The sequence below is a fragment of the Parasteatoda tepidariorum genome, chromosome 2, assembly GCF_043381705.1.
Source record: "Parasteatoda tepidariorum isolate YZ-2023 chromosome 2, CAS_Ptep_4.0, whole genome shotgun sequence".
NCBI classification, from domain to species: Eukaryota; Metazoa; Arthropoda; class Arachnida; order Araneae; family Theridiidae; genus Parasteatoda; species Parasteatoda tepidariorum.
In genome coordinates this window covers 91,212,194-91,225,644 of record NC_092205.1, presented here as the reverse complement: position 1 = coordinate 91,225,644, position 13,451 = coordinate 91,212,194, and the positions used below count along the sequence as shown (strand labels likewise).

General features: G+C 26.3%; 1 protein-coding gene across 2 annotated transcripts in view; it reads left to right on the top strand.

The window, feature by feature from the left end:
- The window catches only part of LOC107440804 (N-alpha-acetyltransferase 35), a 34,527-nt gene extending 21,534 nt beyond the window's left edge, over nucleotides 1-12,993 (top strand). For both annotated transcript variants that reach the window (XM_043053734.2, XM_043053735.2), the window contains exons 11-20: nucleotides 22-203; nucleotides 965-1,024; nucleotides 1,102-1,223; nucleotides 3,111-3,276; nucleotides 5,021-5,199; nucleotides 6,657-6,742; nucleotides 7,514-7,635; nucleotides 10,593-10,850; nucleotides 12,651-12,731; nucleotides 12,817-12,993. In XM_043053734.2, coding sequence (XP_042909668.1) covers nucleotides 22-203; nucleotides 965-1,024; nucleotides 1,102-1,223; nucleotides 3,111-3,276; nucleotides 5,021-5,199; nucleotides 6,657-6,742; nucleotides 7,514-7,635; nucleotides 10,593-10,850; nucleotides 12,651-12,731; nucleotides 12,817-12,876 — 1,316 coding nt within the window. In that variant the 3' untranslated portion in view covers nucleotides 12,877-12,993. The remainder of the gene's footprint in view (nucleotides 1-21; nucleotides 204-964; nucleotides 1,025-1,101; nucleotides 1,224-3,110; nucleotides 3,277-5,020; nucleotides 5,200-6,656; nucleotides 6,743-7,513; nucleotides 7,636-10,592; nucleotides 10,851-12,650; nucleotides 12,732-12,816) is intronic.
- Nucleotides 12,994-13,451: the final 458 nt, after the last annotated feature.

Sequence of the window (13,451 nt, the reverse complement as noted above, 5' to 3'; positions counted from 1 at the left end):
ACAAAAAATTAATATTTTCAGCTGACTATCCAACAATTTTGGGTTTTGAGCCTTTGGTCAATCAACGTCTTTTACCTCCAACATTTCCTCGTTACACTAAAATCAAAACCCGCAAAGAATCTATGAATTATCTACTCTACCTGGTGACACGTCTCAGAACTATCTGCAACATTACTGAATGTATCACTTTTCATTCCGCATTGGTATGCATTATTATTATTACGTTATTGTCCGCATTATTATTGCAGAAATAAATCCTTTTTTATTTATTGAATAAAATATAGTTGTTAGCATAAAAACTAATTCTTTATTTTAATATGAAATAGCCAGGAAAGTACTTTTGAACTAGGATGTGAAAGAAACCAAGAGAGTATTAGAAACATATTAAAAGGAGAGCTTTTAGATTTCCTGTACATCAAAAAGTGTTTTAATATGTGTCTTAACTCTTCTGAAATTTTATGCCTCCTCCCAAATCATTATTTTTATCAGAAAATTTTAAAATTTTCAAGAATTTTCTAATTCAGAAAGGGAATTTCATTAGAAGAAAAAGGAACTTTCGTGTAAGAATAATATCATGCAAATAAATTTTAGTTAGTTATGAATTTTAATATTTTAAAAAAATTAATTTTTCTATGAAACTCCTATTTTACTAATTATTTTATACTAAAAATTCTCTAAGGAATAGATTATTATATTTAAAAACATTCAGTAGGGAAAAAAGCATTTTATAAAAGATTATAACAATGATTAAAAATGTTTTAATCATGTGTAAAATAATGTTAAGAAATCCTTCATTAATCAAAAATTTCTTCTTTTTGCTTTAACTTTTTTTTTCTATTTTTTTGCTCCATATTAGTAATATCCTTTTTTTTATGCCTGTTTATTTGCAATAAAATAATGATACATGAATTATGGAATTTGCCAATTGTGGATTTTTTTTTATCCTTCTCCATTTTGTTCTCAGGATTTTATGAATGAATTCAGTAAAACTTCTCCTTGTGTGCTCTCTAGATCTGTATTACAGGTAAGTTGAAAATTCTAAATGAACTTAGCCAATCCATGTTTTAGTGTTCTTTTTCATACCTTCATTTTATGTTTCAGTTGTTATACTTAAATCATTCTAAATGCAGTGTTCCTGGCAAAGTGCTCGGTACTATGCACATAGTCGATGTCTTAAGAGATGCCATTCGATCTTTTATTAAGCCACCTATTCTAATGCCAAGGTATGTCGGTATTCATAATAGCCTATCAATTCGTTTACACAATAACTTTTCTTACTTCATCACCTTTCCCATTAAAAGACATTTTTTTATTTAAATCAAAGTGTATCTGTATAAGTTAATTTACAATATCATGGCTGCCAACTCTACTGGATTTTCTAGTAGACTTCTGGATTTTGCCAGTTTCTCCTGGTCTACTGGTTTAATAAAAATTTCTCCTGGTTTTTGTACATTTTTAAAAATTCCTTAAATTGAGTAAATTTCCTTTAAAAAAAAACATTGAAATAGAATTTTCGTATAGATTATTTCTTGCATGAATATTTAAATAAGTGTCACTAATACATAAGGAAGCGAGCCTCATTTATAAAATTCTGTTAACTATCTTTGATCCATTAAATGCCTAATACTATTCAAAATTATGAATTAACATAATACATAACATAACATCATTTAATGTGGAATCATAACTGGAAAATATTTAAGTTTTTTTATTTTGATGACTATAAAAATCCCTAAATTTCCCCGTGTGTAAAATGTTGAGTATATTTTCAACAATTATCGTAAAGTTTATATTATTGCGTAAAATCTACTGGATTTTTTCATATCTGCATTGGTAGCTATACAATATGATTAGTTTTATTATGTGATTGTCTAAGTTCTGTAATTGTCTAAGTAATTAGTAAAATATATTCCAATTTAAAGTTAAGAAATGGATATTTTATGAAATGTATTTCTGAAGATACTCCTTGATACTTTTCAAAAAATGCTGTAGGAATCTGTATATGAGGAGATTTTTTTTCCCTATTTAACGAATGAAATTTACTTCCACTCCCATAACTGGGATGACTCTCAAGAGATTGAATTTGGTACCATTAATTAATATGTTCAATATATCAAACCTGACTATTTTTATGTGACATATATTTCTCAAGTTACCACCCCAGTTTAAGCAATTTTTACTTGATTTACATTTTGCAAGTACAATGCCATCTTTAGTGTAAATTGAAATACAAAAACCTGCAAATCAAAAAACAGTATTATTATTTATTTTTTTTAGCAGAGAGAATTTAAATCTGATATAAAAAATGTTGGTTCCAATTTAAGATTCTTAAAGATTTGTTTCCCATAAGAAACTATAAATCCCAGTTTAATTAAGCATATACGAATAGGTAGCATGTGCTTGGTCAGATAGTGCGGTATGGTAGCCTAACCAGGAACTTATGTCATATTATAGCGATTTTTAAAAAAAAATTAAACGAGGCGCTCCCTCTGTAAACTTTACAGGGAGTTGACATTTGAACATTATTCTAAACATTCGAACATTGTTCCAAATTTATTCTAACAGACCTTTATTTTTTTATGAAACATTTTTTTCTCTGTGAAACTTTTTTCTATATGACCCCATGGGAAATGTTCTCATACTGAAAATAACTTTTAGTGCAAGTACTGGTAAATACATGTTTTTTTAAATATTTTTTTCATTCAAGTTGAAATTTAACAATCGACGATGATTTTTTTTATGGATTTTTAAATTTAGATGCAATCTTAAGCCCAAAATTTTACAATAGCTAAATTATTTTGGAATACATGGGGAAAAATATATAAAAATTTACCAGTCATAAATAATTTTTATTTGTAGTGACAATTTTTGAAAATATCTTCTTACTTTACCATATTTTTGTTTTAATTTTTAAAATTATGTCTAAATTTTCACAAAATAGGTACCTCTCATAAAAACCTAGGCAAACCCCTGAATATTTTGTATAATTTAATTTATTTTGTGTGAAAAGGTTGTTCTGCCCCCTACATTAGTTAGTATTGATTACAACCTATTAACGAACTATTTAAGTGTAACATTAACAATTTCATTCTGTGTTTCAAAATGTTTAGATCCCCTCTGATGATGAATTTGCAAACTAAGGAATATGTCGAAAGCTTTCTCGGTCATTGTGTTCGACCTTTCTGCACATTAATACAGATAACTGGGCACAATAGAGCAAGACAGAGAGACAAGCTGTCTCACTTAATTGAGGAGTTAGCTGCACTACAGGAAGAAGTAAAAACATTTTTATATTCTATTGATTAATTAAACATTTTGATTAGCTTACAAAATACAATACAATTACAATTCTTATATGTGTTGCTGTTCCAGAAATTCAGTCAGGAGAGAGTTATTTGATGTTATTCATTCTTCCTGTACTTTATGCTTTGTCTCGGAAACTATTTAAGATAATAAAAATAATTTACAACTGTTTTCAAAATTTGCTAATACTAAGACAATTTTAAACAAAAAAAAAAGACTATTTTTAATTATTATTTCTGCAACAAACATAGCAAAACGAAATAATAACAATACAAAACCACATATTGTGCGGTTTTAAGGAAAATTACTGTATTCTTCAAGTACTGATCTGATAAGTAAAAAAAAATTTTTTTAACTAATTTAACTCAAATATCTCAATTTTTAAATTTTTTTTTAAAATTACAATCATAAACCTTCCTTTTTAAGGAATCATTTTCCTAAAATTCTCTTCTTAAGTGTTAAGCTGTTTTAAATATCAAATTGTGAGTTATAAAAAATCATTTGTAACTGTATTATCATTTGATGAAAATTTGAGTTCTTATAGAAATTTTAGAGAATTTTTGTGGGCAAAATTGTTACAAAATATAAAGTCAAAAAAAATAAAAATAATAATAATTATTGAGACTTATTTTAAAGAATTAAGCTCTTAAGTTTTTCATTGTTATCATTATTGATGTAAGTAGGTTTAGAGTGCTGATTACCTGAAAATTTCTAAAAAATGCCCTTAAAAGCTGCAAAAAAAGAAAAACATCAAAAATAACCTTAAAGTAAAAGATAATCTTTAAAAATTATTGAAAACATATCTTTATTCGCTTTTTATATAAAAAAAATTACAACTTGTGACTTGTATTTATAAATTTAATGAAAAAATAAGGTAATTAAATGAAAAGACATGTAATTTATAAATAAATTAAAATGTAAATAAATATATGATGCAGATAAATAACAATTTATCTGTTGATTGATTTATCTTATTGATTTTTAGTTACAATCTTCAAGAACATCAGAATTGCGTTGTATTATTAAATGTTTTCTGATATTGCCTTTTGTCCGACAACAAATTTTTTATGTTTTGAAAAACCCTGTTCAACATCAACTCTCGTTTCGGGAGAATACTTATAATAACTAGATTTAATTCAAAATGTATACCTATTTATAAGAAAAGAATTATTTCTCGAGCAAAATGTGTTTAAATTGAAAAAACTGATTCAAAATTCATAAATTATTATTTTAAAAAAAGTGAGAAAAAAGATCACCAAGAAAAAACAACTAAATATTTAAAAAATGTATCCTAGACCTGGTAATAAGTATTGATTTTAAAAAGGTTTTTTTTTTTTTAATGTTAATTTAGCTTGTCCTGATCCTGTTTAAAATTTTGAAAGTGATGGTGCTTCTCTTAATGAACATTTTTTCCTATTCATATGGAAAAAAAACATTCCTTAAATTTTGATTGCTATATATTTTTCCAACTTCCAATGCTACTTCTTATTATTCTAGAAGCTTCATTGTAAGTAAGTTAGTAATAACAGTCTGCAAGATTTGGGAGAAAAAAAAATATTTTAAGTATAATGTCTCTCTTCATATTTCATTTTAACACGAACTATCCTCCAAAATGAACTATATATGGTAAAAATTAAGAATAATGTACATAAACAAGAATGGGTTTATTTTTATGGGCTGATATAGATGTGTTTTTTTTTTTTAATTTTTTTTATAGGCTGATAAAGTGGATGCGTACCTTCACAATGTTTCGACTAACTTGGACAACCATTTTCCACATTTGGCTTGTTTTGGAACTTGGGTTCTTTACCACATCCTAAAAATCATGATTCAATATGTTTTGTCAGGATTTGAATTGGAACTATACTCTAGTCATGAATATACCTACATATTTTGGTATGTTTCTTTCTCTCTCGTCCTATTATTAGAATTTATTTTACTGTTTTTCATAGAATAATTTTATGTTATTTAGATTAATGTTTTTAATGATTCAATGCTTACTTTTTCTAAAAGGTGTATTTCATCAGTCATTATTGATTATTAACTTGTTTACCACACTTTCTTTTTCCATCCGATTTTCATAAAGTAGAGTGTAAGGCATTCAAAGGTTTTCCCTGTGCTATTACCTCAACAGAACTAAATCCCGTGCTCTCATGTGTTACTGTTCTGAACGCAAGTAGAGCCAGGAAAATACATTGATTACAATTATATGTATAGAAAAATACATTGACTACCACTTTCTGTTACCCACAGTAAGAAACAAAAAGTTTTATTTCTATCTATTTATCTACCTTATTTATGAATTTATTATTTTTTTAAATAGAAAATTTTAACATATTGCATTTTTTACCCTCTTTTCTGAAAAATGTCATTTGATTAAAATACGATTCAATTTCAGTTAAATGTAGATTATTTGTATAATATTTTATAAATTTTTTTATTTTTAGTATCATATTTTTTTAGGATGACTTAGTTATTGAAAAGATGTTATATTGTTTATTTTTCCTGCAACAGTGTTTCATATTTTAGGATAATTTGTTTATTAATTTTGTACCTAAGGATTAAAAATATCACGTTTCTATTGTTACTTTATTTAATTGTATTTTTTTGCTTTGTTTTCATATTTTGATAAAAAGGATTTTTAGCTTAGCTATTTATTCTATTTCATTTAACTTAATAAATGTGAATTAACTATAATTAAACATGGATTGTTTATATATTATTCTTTGGCTGCTAGGCCTATTTTTATTTATAATTGTTCCAAAACTATTAATAACTCTCCAGCCTTCATTAAAAATTATCCCAACCAAACATTCAATTTTGACTATTCATGTTATAAGTAACATTAATGCTTATTTTTACATATTTTGATAGGAATTAATAATCAACTGAGTTAACTTATTTATACGTGTCCTGTGTCTTGCATTACACTCGACATATTATGCTGTAACTTATACATTTTTATAAAAATCGATCCAATTATTTTGGTACAAGGAAATTAAAAGGAAAAACTATAAAAAATTGTGATGTATATATATATATATATCTAATATGATTGGATCCACACCGATATTTTTTAGTTATNTATTAATACAAAAGTATTTTTATAACGTTTGTATTACATATATATATTAAATTTTACCTTGTTGTTTCCCCTTAAATAAATAATCTTTCAAAATATTTATTCTTGTTGATTTTGAATTTATGTAGGATTTAGTTCTTTGATTTAGTTTAAAAGCTTCTTTACCCGAAATTATTTTTGACTAAATCCAATGAATAGTGAGGGAGAAATGAACTTTCATTGCATTTATTGTTTAAATCCTTCATATAAATTAGTTTTTTGTTTTCACTAGGTATTTGTATGAGTTTCTATATGGGTGGATGGTATCTGCATTATCAAGAGCTAATAGTTACCTCAGTGAACAAGAATGTAAAGCTGGTATTAACTTTTGATATTTCCTTTCTATACTTATTGAAATTCAAATGTTCTATTACAGTAACAGTAGTGCTGATGAATAGATATATACTAGATACAATTGTTATTCTTACATGCTTTAGCATTATCTGCTTTGTAATGTTTAATATATTTTATGTTTATTGTAAACTTTTTTTTATGGAAAAAAAATTATGAGCATATTCTAGCAACAATATTACATTGACACCAGTTGTCCTCAATATTGGTCCTATGTGAACATGTATTGGGGGATCAATATCGAGATGTCTAGAATTCTCAATATTGGCCCTATATAGGGCAAATATTGGCCTACATACGATCAATATGGGCCGATATTGGTTGCAAAGTGGCTGTAAAATATATGGGTTCTATATAAGGCAAATATCAGAAAATAATGACCCTTAGAAAACTTATTGAGCCAAGATTCGTGAATATTGGTCCAATAAAAGCTCGAGTTATTTTGCTCCTAGGGTAGTTGCATAATATTTTGAACTACTTCTCAGCATTTAACAGTTACAGCATAAAAGAGGGAATATAACTTTAGGTTACTATTTAATGGTTGTAAGTTATAAGAAAAATTAGAACTTAAAACTCTTTAAAATCATTTTGCAAAAAAACTATCCCACCCATTGTGTTCCCATTTTACATTTCATAAGTTAAAATTCTGTAATTTAGAAAGGTTATAAATTCTTTACCGTGATAAAATTGGGTAATAATTAAACTTTTTGCAGAGTTATCTTTTCATTTTATTTTTAGAACAAATGTCTCAAAAAGGAAGAAATTCTAAAAGGAATAAAAAAAAGAAGAGGATTCAACCACACAAGCGTGAAATTATACTTACTCAAGCATTACAAAATTTATGTGGTGGCTATTACAAGGTTAGTTTAATTTACCAGAAGCTAATGAAATGTTTTCTAATTATTTGATCTTCTCTGTAATCATTTGCAGTTATTTTCTCACTCACATTTTACATTTATTTCAACTTTTTGTTTTCTGTTTCTTCAATAAGCTCGATGTTTTGTTTATTATTATTATTATTTAAAACACTTTCTGTTCTATAAAAGTAACTGACAATGCGATTCTATTAAGAAGGTTCAAATCATTTTTTTTTAATAATTGATCTTTAGTCTGTCTTTGTATTTCATTGTGTATGTTGTACATTGCTTAGTTGAAATTTCAGAAAAAAATCATTAAATTGTAATTTTAAGAAATCATTATTTAAAGTTATAACAATGTGTTATGTCTCAATACTAAATTTTATTATATATAATCACACTAAGACAAGAAAACTTATTAAAAGAAGTAAACAATAAAAAAAATTTAAAAATCAGAAAACAATTAATTGTTTAAAATAAAGAAAACTTAACATTGAAATAATATAACCTCTTTTTCAACTCATTAGGTAATATCCACAGAAAAATTTTTGAATTTAACACTTGCTTAACTAAGCATGGTATAATATTCTCGAAATACTTAAATATTAACGAAGTTATTAAAGATTGTTTTTCTAAGATTATTACTAACAATCAACCCATTTTTTATTTTATTAAGTGCAACAAAATTACTCAAATATTGGTACCATTGATTTTTTGCATGTCTTTAATAGTATTGTATTTTCTAAGCTTAAAGATATTTTTTTTATTAATTATTACTATGATCCTAAATTGGGATTTTAAACTTTGGAAAATTCTAATTTATCTATGTTTACTTAATAAGGATATAAGGAGGGAAAAAATATTTCCAATGTTTGCCATACCACAAGAATCTCATTTTTTGCCAGTTACCTAACTTATTTCTTCACTATTATGCTAGTATGAAAAAAAAACTATTCACCAAATATTAAAGATGTTTTCAGATTTATTGATGATTTAATTTTCTTTAATTATTTTTAATTAATAATTTTTATAAAAAATATATCCCTTGAGAAATTTATCCAGCTTTTTTTATCTTGATGATAACATTAATTTTTATTCTTTTTTTTATTTCAGTATTAAAAGATTAGATAATTCTACATTGTTGATATACACAATAAAGGGAAAAATTTTAAGTTTAATATTAAAAAAAAACTAATTGCTTGGAATTCCAAGGTTTATAGAAACATTTATAACAAATAGGTTTATAAAAACATTTATAACGGAGTTTAATAAAAATTTCACAGGGGTCATTCACTAATTTACATTAGTAATATGAATTTACTAAGTTTTCTTAGTTTGCTTAATTCTTTACATATCTTCGTAAATTCAGTATGATCAATAATATTAATCTTGTTAATTCTTGTTGAATATACTTTTATAAATAACTTTTATTTAAATTTTTAAAAAATACACCTAATAGCTTTTTTAAATTATAGTTTATCTAATTTTAATTTTGGAATAATTTTTTTTTACGCAATCAAATAAAAATACTATTAATTTGAAAAATAGAATGTGCGACTCACTAGTGAATATATTTAAAATTCTGCATAAATTGTTTTTATGGTGGCTATCATAATCAAGAGTTCATGTCAGAAATTATTTTTTCCTGATCATGTAAAAATTTTGATAACGTTTTAGCATTTTGTTTATTTATATACATATATGAACTTTCTACAATAGGAAGAAAAAATTTTTTTATTTGTGCATTAATTATTATTTTCTCTTAAAAAAATACTTTGAAGGTGCTTATTTTTGTTGAAAAGTTTGGCTACACACTTCTATAATTATTCTCATTTATAAGGCAAACGATTTTGACAAAATTAATGCTTTAGCAGCAAATATAAGCTCCACTTTAGTGTGTACTCATTACTAATTTCATTCATAGTTTGTGTACTACCTTTAAGAAATTCCTAAAATCCATCAAATTCACATTATTTTGCTAGCATCCCAAAATTTTCACCGCCCATTAGAGGGTGTTATCCCAATGTTGTGAACCTATGGTATAGATTGATGACAATTAAGGGTGTTTTTCTAAGTCTTTCAGTTTTATAAGGATTTTTCATTTATGTCCAGTTCAATATAATAAAGTCTACTGTTAGGAATTGATCCTTTCATTGCATTAAGTGTTGTTAATAGCTCATCTTTTTTAAGAAAATTTGCTAGCACATCTTTATGTACGAAAATTTGTTAGCACATAAATTGTTTTGAAACAATAAAGTTTCAACTATAATATTTTTCAAATCTTAACCTACAACAAAAACTAAACTCAGTGGTGCGAGCTCAAAGAGAGCCAAGGCCTACTGTGCCCATCTCAGTTTCTATGGTGCAAGAGCAGATGTTCTGGTCGGGTGGTCAACCGAATGTGGAACCCTCAATATTTAATTCCCAAGCATTCTTGGTACTAATTTAGCTAAATTGCGTAGCTAAATTATTCAAAAAAAAATAAGCGCTTTTCAAGCACTCAAAAAATATTTTTAAGCACTTTATAAAATATATCATAACTAGGCAGAGCTGGAAAGTTTTTGACAATCGACGGTTTTATCTTGTTTTAACTGTCATGTAAAAAAAAAAACTTTTGGCATTGTTTTTAAGGACTGTCAAAAATCATGAAATTTTGAATCATGTAAAACGAATGGAGTTTTCATACGCTACGGACTGACTATACTCTGAAATAGATTGGAGTTGAACTACTTATGGAAACGTTGAATAGAACAATGTGAAGTGTCTTTTTGAATAATTCAAAGTGAAAATCAACATAGTAAAGGAAGAGTCTCATTTTGAAAAAAGGAAAATGAAGCACTTTTTAAAAACACCCAATGGAAAAAGCACCTTTAAGGGCTTTTAAAAAACGAAAATAAGCACTTTTTAAAAACGCTACGCATCCTGGTTTTATTATTTATGAAACTTATTTTTCTTTGCAGGCTGTTTGTGGATTCAGTTTAGATGGAAAACTAAAGCGACCCTGTGTGGAATTTGATAATGAAAGAGTCCGCTATGAACATAGATTTGCTCCTTTCAACTCTATCATAACTCCACCCCCAGTCCCATACTCTCAATTTAAAGATGTGGCAGAAATGTTGCAGTTCCATTCAACTCCAACTGACCTTTACATGGATGCCTGTAAATGCTTTCATCATGCTCGTCTTAATCTTGAAACATTAGCGGATCCTAACGAAGAGGTTTGTTTTATTTTATCCTAAACGTTTCTTTATGTGAAAAAAATTTTTTTAAACAACTCTGCACACTAAAGCTCAATTCATATTGATTGCAGAAATAACTTTAGGAAGATTGATTAATCTGGGGATGTTCGTCGTTAAAAAATTTTGATCTGCTGTTTACAAAGATATTATGTAGTTTTCAAAAAAAAAATATTCAATTTAAAAAATTGCTGTACATTATTTTTTAAAAATTACAAGAAACTAATTCTACGATCAATAAAAAACGCTGTGTTCATCCAAGTTTCTCTTTCTCCATATTTCTTTTTCCGCTCTGGATTCCTTTCTCTCTAACCTTGGTGCCATGGTTTTGAAAATAAAATATAACTCATTGTTTGTAACAGATACACAGACAAGAACTTTTCGCACATTTTCTCTTTCCGGATTATTCTATGAATTCTACAGTTGCAGAGTGACTGTTTTTTATTTGTCATTTGAGGTCTGTTTGATTTTTAATCGTAATGTGCGGGTATTTAAAAGAATAAACTTAAAAGAATTTATTATAACTGAATTGAATGAACAGAACATAATTATACTTTTTAAAAGTGAAAAACTATTGCTTCATGTTTAAATTATCAGTGCAATAAAAAAAATGCCTTACATATTTCATGATACATTAAGTGATCTACATGTAAATTGCAAATTGGCTTTAAAAAAAATATCATAAATGAAAAGAACCTCTTACTTGATAGATTGTTATTCACTCCATCAGGAGTAGATAAACTTAAAAATAAATACAACTTCACTGACTATGCAGTGCAAAACATAAATTAATCTGGCAAAATTGTTTAAATAAATAAAGATCGGCAATATTATTTTAAACTATTTAATGACAAAATTACTGAGTTAAAAATATTAAAATTTAATTCTCAACCATTATAAAACAAAATTATGAAAAATAGTAATTAATAAAATACTATTTTGATGGAAGTGTTTTATTTAACAATATCCACGATGAAACTTCACTAACAGAAAGACTGTAGAATTAAAATGACCATAAATATATTCAATTTGCACAATGCAGTCTAATCACATAAGAATCTGATATATGAGAGAATTACTGTTACCATTTCCATGTTTACTTGAATGCAGATTTAGTACTATAAATAATTATCTTCTAAAATAATCGGGAAGACTTAAATTAACTAGATTGGAACCAGACATGCAGCGAGAATCTTGCCAAATTCAAATAAAAAATATGGAAAAAAAATTCATTAAAATTGTTTTACATTTGAATTTCAGTTTTCCATTTACATGTATCAAAAAGTTACTGTGTTCGCTCAATATTTTTCCTAATCTCTATTATGCAAATTTCTTTGGTTTCTTTTTTTTTTTAATATTAAAAATAGAGGCATAAGAATTTTACAAAAGCTTAGGTATGGTATAGCACAAAATGGTTGGGAAGCACTGTTCTGTTTCCACAAAAGTTGCATTATAATAAATAATAGAATATCTGAAAGCTTTGGTCATGGTCTGTAGAAAAAAAAATAGTTCTTTATGGAAGTGCTTTTATCATAAAACTAAAATACAGTTGCATACAAACCATAGTCTGTGAGAAAACGTTTGGCAAATTCTTGATGCAGGGATGTCATTGTAATAGAAAATGGCAAAAGCGGGACACCCTGCTTTTCTTCCATAAACTTATAGTGTGTTTATATTTTGGAGCTTTCATGTTGCAATTCGAGAATTAAAACTCCAGAAATGAACTGCCTATTATTTTTAAGTTTGTACCACATTTAAATAATTTACTAATTATTATTTCAGATGCTGAACTTATTAAAAGTTGCTAAAACTAATTTCATTGTTATGAAGCTCCTACATAGCGGACATAAAGAAGGATCAAAGGTGACAAACTTTTACAATCAAATTTATAACTATAGAAAACTTTACAGCCATGAATACTAACTGAATTTTTTTCTTCTTCTTGTAGGATCCACCAGAGTTTGATTTTTCTGTCCATAAGAATTTTCCCACACTGAAAGTGATCTGAATTGTATTTTATGTTTATAATGCATTCTTTCTTTTTTTTTAATAAAATTGTACAGCTTTATTGTAATTTGACTTAAATAAATTCAAAGGTTTGTTTGTTTTTTCAAATTTATAAAAAGAACTACTTAACACTCTTTCTTAAATTATATACAATCTCGGGATATTCGACAAAAATGCAGTATCTGTAAAAATACCTTCATTAAAATTGGATAATGCGATTTTGAAATCGTACATCGCGTTCCTATTTATGCGAATTAAAAATCTAATATCTCAATTTATATTTACGCCTTTTTAAAACCCAAAATCGTGTGTTTCATATTCATGCATTTTTAAAATCCAATATTGAGATACGCAATCATGAGGCTGTAATATCAAAAATCTATTTTCGTATTTATACATAATTTAAAAACTACACATTTCGATTCGTGCTCACACGATCTTAAAATTATAAATTGTGATTAGAATTGAAGTGATTTAAAATTCAATATCGTAATTTGCATTTTTAAGATTTTAAAATCCTGTATCATAGATTCGTATAAGTTTTCTCTTGAATAGTTACTATAAAGGTGTAATATT